This window comes from Leptodactylus fuscus, chromosome 1 (assembly GCF_031893055.1).
Source record: "Leptodactylus fuscus isolate aLepFus1 chromosome 1, aLepFus1.hap2, whole genome shotgun sequence".
In the NCBI taxonomy this organism is placed as follows: domain Eukaryota; kingdom Metazoa; phylum Chordata; class Amphibia; order Anura; family Leptodactylidae; genus Leptodactylus; species Leptodactylus fuscus.
In genome coordinates this window covers 101,261,200-101,280,842 of record NC_134265.1, presented here as the reverse complement: position 1 = coordinate 101,280,842, position 19,643 = coordinate 101,261,200, and the positions used below count along the sequence as shown (strand labels likewise).

Genomic DNA, 19,643 nt, shown 5'->3' with positions numbered 1-19,643 from the left:
ATACATAAATCCCCATGTGACCAATGACATACATTTACCTAATGGATTTTTAAGGAGTTAAATAAATGTAGTATTCATTCTTTCCTATCACAGCTCCACATGCTATGCTTCCCAGAATTCGGAAATGCAAATTAAGCATAGAGATTTATTTATATCGAGTCCCGATGACTGCACTGCCTGATATGTTATACAGCTTTCCAAGAATTCTAAAATGGAATTCATGGTTATAGCACAAAGATGTTACCGTTACCTTGTTACCATTTTACATGCTATGTTACCCAGTAGTCTGAAAAAGACATCTGGCAAACTCTCAATCCAAGAGCTCTATTTTATATTATATGACTTTATTATTGAGTGGTCCCTATTACAGCTTTAGCTGGTATACTATCCAGCTTTCCTGGACCTGAAAAACAAATATCGAATGGTATGTTATACTATTTAGTAACTATACATATATTGTCATGGCAATAGTGAGGTTTGGTATTTAGAATGGGATGTTACTCAACTTAAAGCTCCTAAAAAGTAAACACATTGCAGGGAATTGTTATGACTATTCACATATATTCCTTATTGTTAATCCCTTCCCGACATGCACCATAATAGTACGGCGCATGAAGGGTCTGTAACTATGGCGACCGCCCGATCGGAGGCATTAACCCCTCCGGCGCCGCGGTCAAAGGCATGGGCGCCGCCATTTTGCCCTGGATTGCCAGCTCCTGGAGCATGCTCCAGGGCCGACATCATGTTGCCATGACAGCCAGGAGCCTGTACAAGTCTCCCAGGCTTGTCTGCAAATTCTCTCTTTTGCAGGCTGGTCTATGCAGCCTGCAAAAGAGAGGATGATTTTTTGCAATGCATTAGCATTGTAATGCATTGCATTAGTGATCAGACCCCCTGGGGTTCAACACCCCTAGGGGGTCTAATAAATGCAAAAAAAAATTTTTGAAAAAAAAAAAAAAAAGTAAAAAAAAAAATATAAAAAAATATAAAAAGTATTAAAAGTTCATATCACCCCCCTTTCCCTAGAACACATATAAAAGTAGTTAAAAACTGTGAAACATATACATGTCCGAAATCGCCCGCTCTACAAATCTATACAAATATTTTTCCTGTTCGGTAAACGCCGTAGCGGGAAAAATAGTCAAAAGTGCCAAACCGCCGCTTTTTCACTGTTTTGATTCTGATAAAAATTTTAATAAAAAGTGATCAAAGCAATAACATTTCCCGAAAATGGTAGAACTAAAAAGTACACCCGGCCCCGCAAAAAAAGACGCCCTATGCATCCCCGTACACTTACGTATAAAAAAGTTACGGCCGTCGGAATATGGTGACTTTTAGAAAAAAAAAAATTTTTAACACAGTTTTGGATTTTTTTTTTTTAAGGGGTCAAAATGTAAATAAAACCATATAAATTTGGTATCCCTGGAACCGTACCGAAACACAGAATATAGGGGACATGTCATTTTGGCTGCACAGTGAACGCCATAAAACCAAAGCCCGTAAGAAAGTCGCAGAAATGCATTTTTTCTTCAAATCCACCCCATTCTGAATTTTTTTCCTGCTTCCCAGTACATTATATAGAATAATTAATGGTAGCATCATGAAGAAAAATTAAGACCTCATATGGCTCTGGGAGCAGAGAAATAAAAAAAGTTATGGGGTTTAGAAGGAGGGGAGTCAAAAACGAAAATCAAAAAATGCCATCGGCGGGAAGGGGTTAAAGGGATTATATCATAAAAAAAACAGTTTTAAACTAATAGCACATAAGAATAGCCGTTATAAAGGCTATTAATCTATTAGCTTTATCTTGAAGATCCACACTGTCATTTTAGAACTTTTTTTTTCTTTATACTAATTGCGCTCAGAAAGCACAGGGGTCATGCCCTCTGTGCTATGAGCACAGCATTCCAGCACTTCCTTTCTTCTGCTCCAATTGGGCATTCTCCTATTCACTCCTCTTCTTCTTCATGTAAGAGTCCACCACAAAATGGCCGATGGACATGCGTAGTCAGCTGTTTCGTCCGCCATTTTGCGGTGGTCTCTTACATGAGGAAGAAGAGGAGTGAATAGGAGAATGCCCAACAGAGCAGAAGAAAGGAAGTGCTGGAATGCTGTGCTCATAGCACAGAGGGAATGACCCCTGTGCTTTCTGAGCATAATTAGCATAAAGAAGAAAAATTAAACAACATTGGTGTGGACCTTCAAGATAAAAGTAAGAGATGAATACCCTTTACAAAGGCTTTTTCTATGTGTTATTAGTTTAAAATTGGATTTTTAATTTTAAAATCCCTTTAATTATCTGGCCACACTTACTGTATAGATAGAATGTGTGCAGCATAAACTCTACCTACTTCTACACTTCCTAGCTCACGTGCACTAGTATTAGGGTGCATGCACACTACGTAACGCCGGGCGTGTATGAGAGCCGTACACGCCGGCGTTACAGCAGGGCTGCCGAACACTTCCCATTCACTTCAATGGGAGCGCTCGTAAACGCCGCTGTTACGAGCGCTCCCATTGAAGTGAATGGGAAGTGTTCGGCAGTCTGCTGTAATGCCGGCGTGTACGGCTCTCATACACGCCCGGCGTTACTCAGTGTGCATGCACCCTTAGAGGGGGAGAGGGGGAAATCAACACTGATGGCTTTCCTAATTTGTTTTATTTTATGATATAAAAAAGCAAGAAAAATCAGATGATGATGTAAGGTATAGAGAATTACTCATTCTATATTATTTGGATACTGTTTTTAGTGGTCCTTCAAATTTTTACTCAAACTCAGAATGAACAAATAAAAACACAAATGTCTGCAGAATGTTTCAGTGAACCAACTTTATACTTAACACAACAAAATTTAGAAAGCAAGATCAACCGTAACTCACAATGTTGAAAACAAAATGAAAACTTTACGAACATTTGTGAAACAACTAGCTTTTCACATTTCAAAGCCTCTGACACAATGGATGGAATTTATAATACTCATTGGTGTAATTGTATCAACCACTCAATGACAGTTTTATAGTGCCAGGAAAGTTACAAGTAGAAGAGTCGATCAGCAAGTGACAGATGTGGCTCTTTGTGGACACTCTGTCCCACCAAAAAGGCTAACTTGTGGGCGTACTGGCATGGTGCAGGAACTCGAATAACTCCCTGTACAAATAAAAATATGTCAAATATTTCATGTTAAAAAGAATACTGATAAATTATGAAACCAATAAGGTAATTATAATACTCACAGGCCAGTTGTAGTAAAGGTGGCACAGTTTGTACGTCAGTCTCTGCATGTGGTCTGGTTTCAACAAACTATTGTCATACACAACATTGTAGTGAGTAGGAGAAACTGTGCCTTGTCTCACCGATTGACTGACTATGAAAAAGTCATACCTGAACAATAACAAACAAAAAAAAGGAAAATTATATGCATTACGGAGACACCGTATTATATGTATTAGCCCCACCCCCAACGACATAAAAATTACATTAAAATTTTATATTTATTTTTTTTATTTTAATATTTGTAAAATTGTAAATAAAAAGAACGGAGGAACATGTCTGTTTTTCACTTTTTTTTGTCACAAAGTGAAACAATATGCGTACATAAAAATTACCATAATTGAGTTGATAAACAATTGAATTTTTGTTTTTTTACTATTAGTTTGTTTAAAAAGGACCTTTAACCCCTTAACGACCCATGAGGTACTATTACCTCATGGATGTCTGGTACTTAATGACCATGAGGTAATAGTACCTCATAGACGTAAACACTCCCCGCTTCGCAATGCGGGCTTAAATGGAGTTGTATCTGACAACTAACATCCTCCTCTGTCACCCTCCATCGGACATGAGTGCCGATTTGGGGATTTAACCCGTTGATTGTGGGTTGCGCTATGTTATTGGGGTCCCCGGCACCCCACGCGGCGAGATCGGGGGGTGTTGGTGTGTAAAATATGCAGCCTGGGGTCTGGCCAGTGACCCCAGGCTACTACATGGCCCCATTACCTGGTTGATCCTGCCGTGTGAACAGGAAGCAAGGCTGTGTGTGTACACAGCCTCACTTCCTGTTTTGCAGTATGAGACACTGAATGCTGTGCTTCGTACTGCATAATACAGGATCGGTGATGAAAACATCACTGATCCAAATGTCCCATAGGGACATGTGAAAAAGTAAAAAATAAAAAAATAAATAAACAAAAATAAAGTGAAAAATAAATAAAGTATTTGAAAAAATTAATTAATAAAGTTATAAAGCCCCCAAAAATCCCTTTTATCTAAAGAAAATGAATAATATATATAAAAATTAATAAAAACAATTCATATTTGTTATTGTCGCATCCGTAACAATTTGTGCAATAAAACTGAAACAATATTTAATGCACATGGTGAACAACCGAAGGGGGAAAAAAAAAACAAAAAAAAAACGCCGGAAGTAGTGATTTTTCGCCATCAGTGTATCTAGTCCTGAAGCAGGGAAATTGGCCAAGTCCTGAAGTGGTTAAGAAACATGCATTTTAACCCTTTCCCGACATCCGTCGTACTAGAATGGCGGACTCCAGGTGTTTAACTGTGGTGGCTGCCATAGCTGCCCGGTGTATGCTGTTTTATTTAGCAGACACCATGCGCTAATGCCCATGATTAGTGACCGCAAGCTCCAGAACCAACGTCACATTGGCATAACAGCTGGGAGCCTTGTGAAGCCTTGTGTGTATTTATTTCCCTAGAATAAATACAAAAGTAGAAAATTACTGTGAAACACATACACATTAGGTATCCCTGTGTCTGAAAGTGCCAGGTGTACTGAATATAGGGTATCTGCAGTGCTCCTGTTCCGTCAGGAAGGGGATAATAGGAGCTCTCCAGATACCCTATATTCAGCCAGGCTGAATTACAAGGGGGGGGGGGGGGCAAGCTCAGGGAATGGGCAGGCAGACAACCAAAACACCCCCTCCCCTTCCCCAGCTGCTACTGCACCCAAAAACTCCCACCATTTTAATTTTTGAAATTTTCCAGTAGCTGCTGCATTTCCCCCCTAGGCTTAAACTCGAGTCATTAAGTTTTCCCAGTTTTTTGTGGTAAAATTAGGGGCTTCGGCTTATACTCGAGTATATACGGTACTTAAATATTATGAAATATCTACACATTAGGTATCCCTGTGTCTGAAAACACCCGCTCTACAAATCTTTAAAAATATTTTTTCCAATATGGTAAACGCCGTAGTGGGGGAAAAAAGTCGGAAGTGCCAAACCGCTGTTTCTTCACTGTTTTGCCTCTGATAAAAATTTGAAGAAAAAGTAATCAAAGCAATAGACTGTCTCCAAAATGGTAAAACTAAAAAGTATACCTGACGCTGCAAAAAAAAAAAAAAAAAAAAAAAAATGCCCTACACATCCCAATACACGGAAGTATGAAAAAGTTACAGGCTTCAGAATATGGAGACTTTCAGAAGAAAAAAGATTTGGCACAGTTTGGGATTTTTGTTAAGGGGTTAAAATGTAAATAAAACCATATAAATGTAATTTTGGCTGTACAGTGAACGCCGTAAAAACGAATCTCAAGAAAATCACACAAATGCCCTTTTTTTTTTTTCTTTTTCAAATCCACCCCTTTCAGATTTTATTTTCCAGCTTCCCAGTACATTGTATAGAATAAGTAATGATAGAATCATGAAGAAAAATTTGTCCCACAAACACTAAAACCTCATATGGCTCTGAGAGCGGAAAAATAAAAAAAAGTTATAGGGTTTGGAAGGCGGGGAGTCAAAAACAAAAAATTTGCACGGTGGGAAGGAGTTAAAAACTGGATTTTTTATTTTCTTTTTGCAAAATCCTTTGTTGTATTCACTGGGGGACACAGCACTATGGCTATAGGCCTGGTCATAGAAGGCTCACACTAGGAATATCAAAAGATAAGAGGCCTTGGGGAAGCGTGACGGCATGTGAAATGGCCATTGACTGTTTGTTCCCCTCATGGTGTTACCATGCTGGAAGTTATTGCTTGAATGAAGTAACCATATTCATGAATGGTGAGTGCCGCCTTTTGTTGGTTCTTTTTCTTGAGACTATAAAAGACTGTTTATTCAGCAGAGCACCACCATCAGACTCTCCAGTCAAATAGGACACCAGTGGAATTGAGATTAAGGAATGACCCCGAAGGTCATCACCATCGTGTTCAAGACCTGCATGCAGAGACAAAGTGAGCACGGAGAGACTCTTCTCCAGAAGAAGAATCGTGCCTTAGTGAGTATCGAGGAGCATGCCCAGGAATTCCGTGCACTAGGAAAGCACAAGGTGGTGGGAATGTGTAAGTAGGCATTGCAAATTTGATAGACAACAGGAATTCGCTGGTCTCTAGGGTTGCCACCACCGACCTGTGGACATGGACAAGCTGCTTGAGCCCCTCCAGGTTCAGAACTGGGACAAGGGAGCTGTCCCTGGTCAAACATTCTGAAGTGGGGACAGTGATAATGATCTACTGTCGCTGTAGATCGGAGATGGCTAGCAGGAAAGAGGCTGATCAATCAGGGGAAGAAGGCAAAGTGGATGGGAAAAATCTTCCGCGAAGGAGAACAACTTGATGGAGTAGCTAGTGAACACCTCTCGGACCAAGGTGTTATCGATACTGGCAAGCTTGGTTTCTCAGAAGAACAAAATCCCCCCACAGAGGAGCCCTGAGTGGGGGAAGACCTTCAAGCAGAGGACGTCTTAGAAGAGGATGGCTTGGAAAACTTGAGTGGTGGCATGGTGTTAAGAGGGCAAGGGGTGGATTGGCTCTTCATAATGGAAGGGGTCCAAAGGAAAATTTTCTAAACCAAAGGGAGTACCCTACCAGACCACAGAGAGTTTGTCTTACAGATGCAGAGTTAGCTGATGCTGCAGAATGAAGGAAGAGCACATGTCAGGCATAGTGCTTCCAGAAAGGTAGGATAAGTCCTACCACATAATTCCCCGCATCCACGGCATAGAGATCTCCCCTTGGGTCAATGGGAGGAGCCAGAAAGCCCAGGGCCAAGGTGGGCTTAGTTGAGGCCTAGCCCCCCAAAAATCTAAGGACTAAAGTAGAAGGCTGCAGTCATCAGCAAATAACCCCGATGCGGAAGAAGGAAACCGAGGGCCTGATGGAGATCCCACAGTAAAAGGGGGGGGAACCTTCCAAGGAAAGGCTGAGGTGCTGAGCAGAGAAGTGGTGGTTATTCACTAAAGAAGTGGACCCAGCTCCGGAATGGGAGAGGAAAGAGCTCCTAGTAGAGTCTAGGAACTGGCTGGGGAGTGTGCAGTATGGAGTACGCGCTTGATCCGCCATCTTTGGCCACTGTAGGGTCACCCCTATAGTGAAGTCGCACGTGGGGCCACTGGCATTCCGACCGCAGATGCAACAGTAGTATACGCACTGACGACCCTCTTGCACATGAAAGTAGGTTGCGTCTGTCTCATGTGGACACTAGGCTAAAACTAGCAAGCATAGTTTCTGTGGAGAGGGTACAGCCCAGAGATGGAGCTGACATCTTTTGACATTCCTAATGTCAGCCTCTTAGTGGCCGGCCTATACTCATGGTGCTATAACTTCTAATGATATAACCGAGAGAATACAATATTACAACAGGCTGCAGTTAAATTCTCATGTACTATGGGTATAATAACATGAATAAGAAGGGTTTAAACCCTAGGCGCATCACACTGTACATACTGGAAAGAGCTTCATTAGTGCACCAGTACGTACAGTCACGTCCCAGCTCCCGGGGCTTCTTCCCAGCTGAGAGTATGGCTGCTGATCGGGAGCTCAGCTGTTGCCAGCAGCTGAGACTCCAATGTGACCCACCAGGGACCACTAAGACCCTGCTCTCTCCAGCGCTCTGATTGGTGGGTCTGTGTAGTCTCACAGTGTGTAGACTCATTCTCCCTGACCGTGTCCCAGAACAGGGAGATTGGAGTATTAGCTACATGAAACAGCTGATACTCCGATCTAACCATCAAGGAACCTGTCGCAGCCTCCACTTGCGTGATCACACACACAGCCAGACAGCAGAGGAGAGGAGAGTATTAGGGGTTTTTTATGATTATTTCAGGATCCATGAGGGCTATTAAGATATTAAAACCTGGGATTCATTTTAATGATGAGACTCTCTTCTTTAAAATGATACCAAGATCATCCTAATAACCATTAGAGATCCAGAGCAATTTGATGTTGAAAACGCTATTGGTCATTGAGATTCTAATGCAGATCTCAATTCTTGTCAGTGTTTTTAAGAGCGAATCGCTCTGAATCTATCATAAGAATCTTAGTATCATTTTAAAGATGAGAATATCATCTTAAAATGAATCCAAGACCATATTAATAGCCCTAAGGAATCCTGAGATATGTGGCTAAAGTGTCCCCCTACCCTTCCTGCCTTAGAGGCAGCATCTTAACAGAAAAAAAATGTCATCTTCTATTTTCACAGTCCAATTCTGTGAAACATCTGTAGGGCCAAAATACTCAATATAGCCCTTGATATATTTCTTCAGGGGTCTAGTTTCCAAAATGGGGGTCACATTTCTGGGTTCTGGCATCTCAGGTGCTCTGCAAATGTGACATTGTGCCTGAAAACTGATCACTGCAAAATCTACCCTCCAACAGACAAATAGCGCTCTCTTTGTTTCAAGCTCTAACAACAGTTTACGACCACATATGGGATACTGCTACATTCAGGAGAAATTGTGTAATGAACTGTGGGGTGCTTTTTATGTCTTAACCCCATGGGAAAAATAGAAAAATTTGAGGCTAAAGATTCATTTTACTAGAAAGAGTAATTTTTTCTTTTCATGTCCCAATGGTAGTAAATACTGTGAAACATCTGTAGGGTCAAAGTGCTTATTATACCCCTTGAAAAGTTCATTGAGGGGTGTATTTTCTTAAATGGAATAATTTAATTGGGTTTTTATTGTTCTGGTACCTTATTTGCTTTGCAAATGCAACACAGCACCTGAAAACGATTCACGTAAAATCTGCCCTCCGAAAACTCAATGTCACTCCTTCCGTTTGTGCATCCTGTTGCGTGCCCAAAGAGTAGGTTACAACAACACGTGGTATTTTTGTGCTTGAGATATATTGTACTACAAATTATGTAATACATTTCTCCTTTAACCCCTTGTGAATGTCCAAACTTTAGGGCTACATGAATATAGTATTGAAAAAAAAATTAAGTGTATATTTTTCACCTTTATTTTGCTTTAATTTCTGTGAAGCGCTTAAAGGATTAACAAACTTCTCAAATGCTGTCTTGAATTGTTTTGGTGGTGCAGTTTTGAAAACAAGGTGATTTATGGGTGTTTCTAATACTAAGACCTTTCAAAGCCCCTTTGGAACTGAATCAGTACCTTAAAAAATTAGTTTTGTAAAATCAATTGAAATTTCCTGTTAGACTGTAAGTCTTATAACATCCAAAAAATTAAGTGAACGTTTAAAATTTGATGTCAAAATAAAGCACAGGTATGGTAAATTGTTTTTATTAACTATTTCACTGAAGGAGGATAGACAGTCCACCATGGGAAAAAGTATATAATTGTTAAAACTTCACTTTTATTTTTATCATTAAAAAGACGCCAAAAAGTTAAAAAAACGCCCCCCACCACACTAGGTATTCACTTATAGTGAGAAAGATACATAAGGAGGTATTCTGACAGAATTCAATCTGTTACCTATTACTTCCTCCCTACTGATGTATTAGTGAGTGGTCACATGCATATAACAGTGTCCTGACGAGATCCGTATAACAGCTCCACAGCAAACTCCCCCACCCCTCCGAGGCTACTGGCCTAACGCTACACCAACAGAGAGGGGAGGTACTGATGGCCAGATCTCCGCTCAGACAATCCACTGCATATGAGTCACATATACCTTGCTGACCCGGACGGTATGGTGGGCTGACCGTCAGCAGGACCGCCGCTATAACATTCAGCGGTGAATTGCCCTGTTCGTTCACAGATATTTAAGCCTCCCTCCCCGACTACGGCTGGAAGCTCAGCCCAATCATCGCTGTCCATTCGACACACCTCCACGCATGCGCATAACCCACTACCTCTATCGCATACCCTATTTCCAAACCACGGCAATACTCCACACCTGATTGGTCACCGCTTCCACACCTACATTCCGCGCAGGACATGCGGTACAGGCTCTGCCACATATAAATCACCAGCGGGCCGCTACGGACCAAGTCTCCATTCCCGCGCATGCGTGCACACATTAGAAAAGCTCTCACAAGCGCCACTACTTAACAATCATCTGCGGGCTGTTTAATGTTCGCTTCAGATCTTCACGCATGCGCGTTGACTTAATGAGCCCATGCCCCGCTATTCAGAATACATTGGTTTCTAGGTAAGTATACTAAGGATCCCGATCAGCCGGAAGGTGTAGTTTAAGAACCATGCCTTACGGCTCCTGGGGAGGAGAAAGAAATTTTTCTATTCCAAGAAAGAATACAACAGGACCAGCCTGCTGGACCAGAGCCATGCCACTCTATTAAATTGACAGTGACATATATTTGTCATAAGGATTTTTGTTACAATGTGTTCATTCTGAGTTGTTTCCATTTAGCTATCGCCTTCCATAAATATTTTGTGATCAGACTTATTCAGGATACATTTCACTGCAAATTTTATTAGGGCAATCCAATCTCTAATAAAGATGTCAAGATCTCCTATTGGTCTCTAGTTATTCTAAAAAACAAGAAATGTCTAACTGCTCATTCAATCCTTTTGGTGACATGGTGTCCATTCTGTAGATCCACTGTGTTTCTATATTGAAGATAAAGTTGTCCCAGTCACCCCACCCCCCTTTTTGGGGGTTTGATCACATCTACAACCTGTGAGACCTGCAGTATTTCCAGAATGATATCTTGAAAAATGGCGTGCTACCGGTGTGTTTCTGTCATTCTGAATATCGCAAATATGATCTCTTATCCGCCTCCTCAGCTGCCTTTTTATCTTGCCCACATAGCTCAATGGGCAAGGGCAGTTGAGGAGGTAGACCACGCCTGCGATCTCGCAATTAGCGAAACTTCTACACTTATATGTTATTGCAGTCGTCACACTTTGAAAAAAAAAGGTTTCTTATCAATAAACGGACAGGCTGAACATCTGCCACATTCAAACGTCCCCATTGGTCTCTTAAGGGACAACCACGTTCCTGGTTCTTGTTTGTGTGGTAGACAACTATGGACCAACCAATCTTTTAGGTTTCTACCCCGCCTGAATGTAATTTTGGGTCCCTGTCCAATCTCCTTATTCAGATCCGAATCTGCCTCCAATATGCTCCAGTACCTCTTTAGTATCCTCCTCACTTCGGCATGACCAGCATCAAAAGTGCCCACTATCCTTTTCGGACCATTAGCATCAACCTGTCTTTTGCTAGGTACCAACAGGCTTTTCCTTTCCACACCCTTAGCTCTCTCAAAGGCCTTATTGATCACACATCTTGGAAACCCCTTATCAGAGAAACGTTTAGTTAGAACCTCGGATTCACGGAGAAAATCACCATATGATGAGCAGTTCCTTCTGGCCCTCAAGAACTGCCCTACTGATATGGCTTTTTTGAGAGGTTCTGGATGGCAACATGGCCATTCCAGAAAGCTATTAGTCGATGTCGCCTTCCTATGTATTGTCGTGCTAATCCTTCCATCCCTCTGTCTGCTCATTTTCAGATCCAAAAATGTAATGGAATCTGTTTGGAATTCTGAGGTGAACCTCAAGCCCAGGTCATTTCATGAGTAAAGACCTGAAGCGAACATTAAACAGCCCGCAGATGATTGTTAAGTAGTGGAGCTTATGAGAGCTTTTTTAAGTGTGCACGCATGCGCGGTAATGGAGACTTGGTCCGTAGCGGCCCGCTGGTGATTTATATGTGGCAGAGCCTGTACCTCATGTCCTGCGCCTTCGCAGAATGTAGGTGTGGACGAGGTGACCAATCAGGTGTGGAGTATTACCGTGGTTTGCAAATAGGGTATGGAATAGAGGTAGTGGGTTATGCGCATGTGTGGAGGTGTGTCGAATGGACAGCGATGTTTGGGCTGAGCTTCCAGCCGTAGTCGGGGAGGAAGGCTTAAATATCTGTGAACGAACAGGGCAATTCACCACTGAATGTTATAGTGGCGGTCCTGCTGACGGTCAGCCCACCATACCGTTCGTCCATCAATAGAAAAGCAGTTTTTCTGCCTTTTGTTTGTGACAATTGTAGACCCCTGATGTGTCTGTGCATCTATAAGATGAAACGCGTAGGGTCAGCAAGGTATATCCTATTAATATTATAAAGGTGAAAGTTCCACCGATTTGGCTGAAAGTTTCCACAAACATAGTTACTACACTGGATTGTGCAATAGGCTACTTTTCGTCACAATAGTGCACATACGTTTTTCTCAGGACCCCTACAAAACCCAAACTCACATCTCCATCTCTGTAATCTCACACACTTTCAACCATAGCAAACTGCAAAACTTCCTATTGCCCTCTACAACCTAGCCCCTAACCCCACACAATCACATTTACACAAACTCTACCACTTTCCCCCTCACCCTAAAGATACTCCAGGAGACTACCTCTTCAACACTCCAGAGCAGCCATGTTTGCCGACCCTCCACCCCTTTCACGATCCGCGACACCCTGTGGAATTCCTCAACTCCGTAGAATTACCCGGCGTCCCTTCACATAAACTAGAACTGAAGATTGGCGTTCCTGTTCTACTGATGTGTAATCTCGATGCACCCCGATTGTGTAATGGCACGAGGCTACGTGTCACACAACTAGGAACAAATATCATTCAAGCCACTATTCTTACAGGAGCAGCTAAAGGTGACAGTGTGTTAATCCCACGCATTCCAATTATACCAAATAATTTCCCATTTCAATTCAAACGACTACAATTTCCCCTTAAGTTGGCTTTTACAATGACCATTAATAAATCGCAAGGACAAACGCTGAAAGTACCAGGAATACATTAAGCCACACCATGCTTCTCACATGGACAACTTTATGTTGCTTGCTCAAGAGTATCCTGTGCCCAAAACTTACATGTACTGGCGGAAAATAACAAATCATACAATGTCATATATCGAAGTATATTAACTTGAAATACCTCTGTCCCAAAGACAGTATGTACAGTTTTTCACAACACTGTATAGTAGCTGAAATACAAATTAACTTCAACACAAAAGTCGCACGTATTCTCTGGATTATAGAAAAAACAAGATACAAAGTTACATTTCATATCCCATACCTTTTACCCACTGCTAAAACCTTACCTGCGCCTGTATTTACCCACTTCTACAATCACCGCAGAGGAAGTCGCGGGTACCAGCTAGTGAGTCATATGCAGTGGAGTGTCTGAGTGGGGATCTGGCCATCAGTACCTCCCCTCTCTGTTGGTGTGGCGTTAAGCCAGTAGCCTCGGAGGGGTGGGGGAATTTGCTGTGGAGCCGTTATACGGATCTCGTCAGGACACTGTTATATGCATGTGACCACTCACTAATACATCAGTAAGGAGGAAGTAATAGGTAACAGATTGAATACTCTGTCTGAATACCTCCTTATGTATCTTTCTCACTATAAGTGAATACCTAGTGTGGTGGGGAACATTTTTTAACTTTTTGGCATCTTTTTAATGATAAAAATAAAAGTGAAGTTTTAACAATTACCGTATATTTCGGACTATAAGACGCACCTAGGTTTCAGAGGAGGAAAATAGGGAAAAAAAATTTTGAAGCAAAAACTGGTAAAATATTTAATATATGGGAGTTGTAGTTTTGTAACAGCTGCAAGGCCACAAACGTGACAACGTTATTACCACAAAAAGTGACATGTCATATTTGAAAAATGAAGAGGAAAAAGGGGACCAAAGGTCCGTTGAGGGAGAACCGCGCACACTGGTAAGTTTAGGAAGATGGTAAACCAGGGTCCAATCACATAGAGTTTATTGGATAGTTAAAAATACAGCATATAGTACGACGTGTTTCGGGCCTTACACTGGCCCTTTCTCAAGTGCAAAAAACGAGAGCTGTAGGATGATACAATAAAACATACTAAATAAAAACATAAAATAATATAAGGGGACCATCAAGGTATAATCAAACAAAAGAACAAGAGGGCATCTGACCCATTAGAATGCATTAACATATATTGAAAGATACGTATGTATACATTTAACCCTATAGAGACACAGCTCAAAAGTGACTTGAGGACCAGGCCTCTTTTTTCAAAACTGACATGTCACTTTAAATGGCAATAACTTTGAGACGCTTTAACTTACACGAACGATTCTGAGATAGTTTTTTCGTAACACATTGTACTTCATGTCAGTAGTAAATTTTAGTCGATATGTTTTGTCTTTCATTATGAAAAAATAGGAAATTTGGTGAAAATTTTGAAAAAAATGCAGTTTTCAAACTTTGAAATTGCAAGCCTTTCAAATAGAAATCCATACTACCCAAATTTTTTCAGAAATATAATTAACCATGTCTCTGATTTATGTAGCAATCAAATTTTAATCACCCTTTCATTTTTTTCAGATATTATAAGGCTTACAAGTCAAGCAGTAATTTTCCAAATTTTCAAGAAAATTTCCAAAACACATTTTTCAAGGGACCAGTTCAGTTCTGAAGGGTACTTGAAAGGCCTCTCTAATAAAACCCCCCGAAAGTCACTTCATTCTAAAAACTGCACTCTTGAAAGAATCCAAAACAGCAGTTAGAAAGTTTCTTAACCCTTTCAGCATTTCACAACAATTACAACAAAATGGAGGTCAAATTTACATTTTTCAATTTCTGTCACTAATATATTCATTTAGCCCTAGAATTTACACATTTACTAAGGGTTAAAGGAGAAACTGCACCCCACATTTTGTTACACAATTTCTCCCGAACACGACAATACCCCATATGTGCTGGTACCCTAATGTACGGGCACACGATCGCTCTCAGAACGGATGAGCGCTAATTGGATTTTGTAGGCCAGATTTTGCTACAATACTTTTCAGGCGCCATGTCCCGTTTGCAAAGCCCCCAAGGTGCCAAAACAGTGGAAACCCCCAAAATGTCACCCCATTTTGGAAACTAGACCCCTCAAGGAATTTATCAAGGGGTATAGTGAGCCCTTGGACGCTATAGGTGTTTCACAGATTTTTTTACCATTGAGATGTGAAAATGAAAAATTACTTTTTTTATAATAAAATGTCACTGTAGCCCCAAAATTTTCATCTTCACAAGGGGTTAAAGGAAAAATTGCACCCCAAATTTTGTTACACAATTTCTCCGGAACACGACAATACCCCATATGTGCTGGTACCCTAATGTACGGGCACACGGTCGCTCTCAGAGCGGATGGAGCGCTAATTGGATTTTGTAGGCCAGATTTTGCTACAATACTTTTCAGGCACCATGTCCCTTTGCAGAGCCCCCAAGGTGCCAAAACAGTGGAAACCCCCAAAATGTCACCCCATTTTGGAAACTAGACCCCTCAAGGAATTTATCAAGGGGTTTAGTGAGCACTTGGACCCTACAGGTGTTTCACAGATTTTTTTTACCATTGAGATGTGAAAATTTTTCCAATAAATCGTCCATTTAGCGCCATATTTTTAATTTTTACAAGTAGTTAGAGAATTAAAAGCCCCACAGTTTGTCACACAATGTCTCCTGAACACGGCAATACCCCATATGTGGCCATAATCTGCTGTATGGGAACATGGCGGGGCTCAGAATGGAAAGAGGGCTATTTGGCTTTTGAGGGCAGTTTTCTGGTGCCATGTCGCATTTGCAGAGCCCCTAAAGTACCAATACAATGGAAACCCCTCAAAAGTGACCCCATTTTAGAAAATACACCTGTCAAGGAATGAATAAAGGGGTATTATCATTTTGAGCCTAAAAATGCTTCCCAAAAATTAATGTACAAAATGAAAATTTTAATTTTTAAAGAAATATGTCATTTCGGTGCCCAATACGTTGCACCCACTTTGTGTTGTCAGAGACCTGCACTCCTAAAACTATTAAGTGGGCCATCCTGAGGGGCAAAAAATTATATATGTGGGTATAAACTGCTGCTTGGGCACACAACAGGGCTCAGAAGGGAAGGAGCACTGTGCTTTTTAGCTTTTGGGGTACAGATTTAGAGGGACTTTCTAGGTGCCATGATGTTTTTGCAGAGCCCTGGAGGTGCCAGTGAACTGGAATTCCCCAAGAAGTGACCCCATTCTGTAAGGGCAATTTTAGGGTCTCTGCAAAAGTGTCATGGCATCCAAAAAAAAAAAAAAAAACCAAACCGTCTAAGTCTGTGCTACAAAAACCCAATAACCCTTCTTCCCTTCTGTGTCTGGCTGTGCCCTAATATCAATTTATACCCACATATGACATTATGTGCATTATCCGGGGTACACCAGTATCATACATGTGGCATAAAATGCAGTTTGGGCACACAGCAGGGCGCAGAAGGGAAGGAGCGCTCTGTGGCTTTTGGAGCGCAGAGTCAGATGTTTAGTATCTGGACGCCATGTCATGTTTGTAGAGCCTGTAAGGTACCAGAAAAGTGTATTCCCCAAAGGTGTGACCCCAGTTTGAAAACTGCACCCCTCAAAGAATTTATCTGGGGGTGTAGTGAGTATTAGTATCCCAGACGTGACTGCACAGCGGATGGCGAAGAGTGAATATATAAGCTGTGCGGAGGACATTGCAAACACCGAATTTCCTACTATGTCCCAGTAGCTCCTATAATTGGTCGAGTCACTCTGGGGGTCACTTCTGGTGTCTTTTCGCTCATAAGCTGTAAATATGGGGTGTCCCCTGATATTCGCTCGCACAGCTTATATATTCCCTTCCTGACGCCGCCAGTTGAGTTCTAATAATTTGGCGATTTTTGCGGGCTTTTGTTCTTGCATTACTAGATGCTATATTTTCTTTATTTTTCTGGTGACGCAGCCATATAAGGGCTTGTTGTTTGCGGGATGAGATGTATTTTGTAATGACACCATTTTTGGGTGCCTACAACTTACTGAATACATTTTATTAACTCTTTTTTTGCTGGATTTAAATAAAAAAAATCAATTCCGGTATTGCGTTTTACCTTGTAAATTTTTCGCCATGCAGCGTACAGTATAAGTAACATATTATCTTTATTCTGTGGGTCGGTACGGTTACAGCGATACCTCATTTATATTATTTTTTTTATGCGATACTAATTCTGCAGAACAAAAACACATTTGGAGACATAAATCAATGTTTTTTGCATCGCCATCTTCTGAGAGGCGTAACATTTTTATTTTTTGGTTGACAGTGTTGGTTGGGGGCTTATTTTTTGCGGGACAATGTGTGCTTTTTATTGGTACTGTTGTGAGGTGCATTTGACTTTTTGATCACTTTTTATAGCACATTCTGTAAGGTGAGATGGCGAAAAATCACTACTTCCGGCGGGTTTTTTCCGTTTTTTTTTTTTTTTTCTTCCGTCATTCACCGTGTACATTAAATATTGTTTCAGTTTTATTGTACAGATTGTTACGGACACGGCAATACCAAATATGTATTGTTTTTATTAATTTTTAGGTTTTTTTTTACATAATTCATTTTCTATAGAAAAAAAGGGTTTTTGGGGCTTGATAACTTTATTAATTGTTTGCAAACACTTTTTTTTTTTTCCACTTTTTTTTTTTACTCTTTCATGTGTCCCTATGGGACACTTAGTTGAGTGATTTATTGCATCACCTACTCCTCTGTTACAGAGTGAGTCACAGGCTGCAGTAAGAGCCTACATGTCTCACTCTGTAAACAGGAAGTGAGGCTGTCGGCTCGTGCGGACGGGACATCTTATCTCCAGGAGATCCCGGCTAGGATAAGAAAGGTAAGTGAGACTCAGGACTGCCAGGGGTGACTAATCAGACCCCTGGCTACATGGTAGGGATACCAGCACCCCCCGATCTCGCAGCGGGGGGTGCCGGGGATCCCTACAAGATCGGGCAACCCGTTGTTTGCCGTGATCATGTTTGATCACGGCAATCAACAGGTTAAAACCCAAAATCGGCACTCATGTCCGATGGAGGGGGATGGAGCAGGCTGTTAGTTGTCAGAAACAACTAACACCCGCTCCAAGAACGCCCGCTCTGCGCTGCAGGGATTGTTTACATCCATGTGGTACTATTACCACATTGGTCGTGAAGCACTAGACATCCATGTGGTAATAGTACCACATGGGTCGGGAAGGGGTTAAAAGAAAACTAAAATTAGATGACAAAAATTAGATGACAAATGTCAAGCTCGAAAGATGTAACTATAATAGGTGTGACATTAAGTATATAGTATAGATTAAAAATTATATTGCAAACAACAATATAGATATAAATACAAGTGCTCCATATCTTGTAATGATCAAAATAGTGATCCAACTGGTGGATAGTGCGCACCCACAGTCAATATTATGAATGAATAGAACGTAAATAAATATAAAACAGTAGTGGTAAACATGTAACACAGTAGCAGATTGTGCTCTGAATGGATACAAATTGATACAAATGACATTGGTGTTCGCCAGATACAAAAAAAGTTGAAGATTTAAAGAGGACCTTTCACCACTTTTGGGCACATGCAGTGTTATATACTGCTGGAAAGCTGACAGTGCGCTGAATTCAGCGCACTGTCGGCTTTCCCAATCTGTGCCTGGTGTAAAGAGCTTACGGTGCCGGTACCGTAGTGCTCTATGGTCAGAAGGGCGTTTCTGACAGTTAGCCAGAGACGTCCTTCTGCCTCGCGGCGCCAATCACGCTGTGCTGTGGAGCGGGGAGGAACTCCCCCCTCCCGCTCCTGATAATGCTCGTCTATGGACGAGTACTGCGAGCAGAGGGAGGGGGCGTTCCTCCCCGCTCCACAGCACAGCGCGATAGGCGCCGCGAGGCAGAAGGACGTCTCTGGCTAACTGTCAGAAACGCCCTTCTGACCATAGAGCACTACGGTACCGGCACCGTAAGCTCTTTACACCGGGCACGGATCGGGAAAGCCGACAGTGCGCTGAATTCAGCGCACTGTCAGCTTTCCAGCAGTATATAACACTGCATGTGCCCAAAAGTGGTGAAAGGTCCTCTTTAAAGAGGACCTTTCACCATTTTGCCCACAGGCAGTTCTATATACTGCCGGAAAGCTGACAGTGCGCTGAGTTCAGCGCACTGTCGGCTTTCCCGATGTGGGCCCAGTGTGAAGAGCTTACGGTCCCGGTACCGTAGCTCTTCTATGGTCAGAAGGGCGTTTCTGACAGTTAGCCAGAGACGTCCTTCTTCACAGCACAGCCTATCGCGCTGTGCGGTGAGAGCCAAGAGGAACTCCCGCCCTCCCTCCCTGATAATGCTCGTCTATGGACGAGTACTGCGAGTAGATGAAGGGGGCGTTCCTCCCGGCTCTCACAGCACAGCGCGATAGGCTGTGCTGTGAAGAAGGACGTCTCTGGCTAACTGTCAGAAACGCCCTTCTGACCATAGAAGAGCTACGGTAAGCTCTTCACACTGGGCCCACATCGGGAAAGCCGACAGTGCGCTGAACTCAGCGCACTGTCAGCTTTCCGGCAGTATATAGAACTGCCTGTGGGCAAAATGGTGAAAGATCCTCTTTAAATTTCTCACAACCCAGTGGTTGATGAAGGGTCAATGACAGAGGGAAA

The 19,643-nt window shown here is 41.9% G+C and overlaps 1 protein-coding gene across 1 annotated transcript in view; it reads right to left on the bottom strand.

The window, feature by feature from the left end:
• Positions 1-3,030: 3,030 nt before the first annotated feature.
• Positions 3,031-19,643, bottom strand: part of PIWIL1 (piwi like RNA-mediated gene silencing 1) — a 137,972-nt gene continuing 121,359 nt past the window's right edge. The window contains exons 19-20 of the mRNA XM_075274921.1: positions 3,234-3,381; positions 3,031-3,147 (exon numbers count right to left, since the gene is read on the bottom strand). Coding sequence (XP_075131022.1) covers positions 3,031-3,147; positions 3,234-3,381 — 265 coding nt within the window. The remainder of the gene's footprint in view (positions 3,148-3,233; positions 3,382-19,643) is intronic.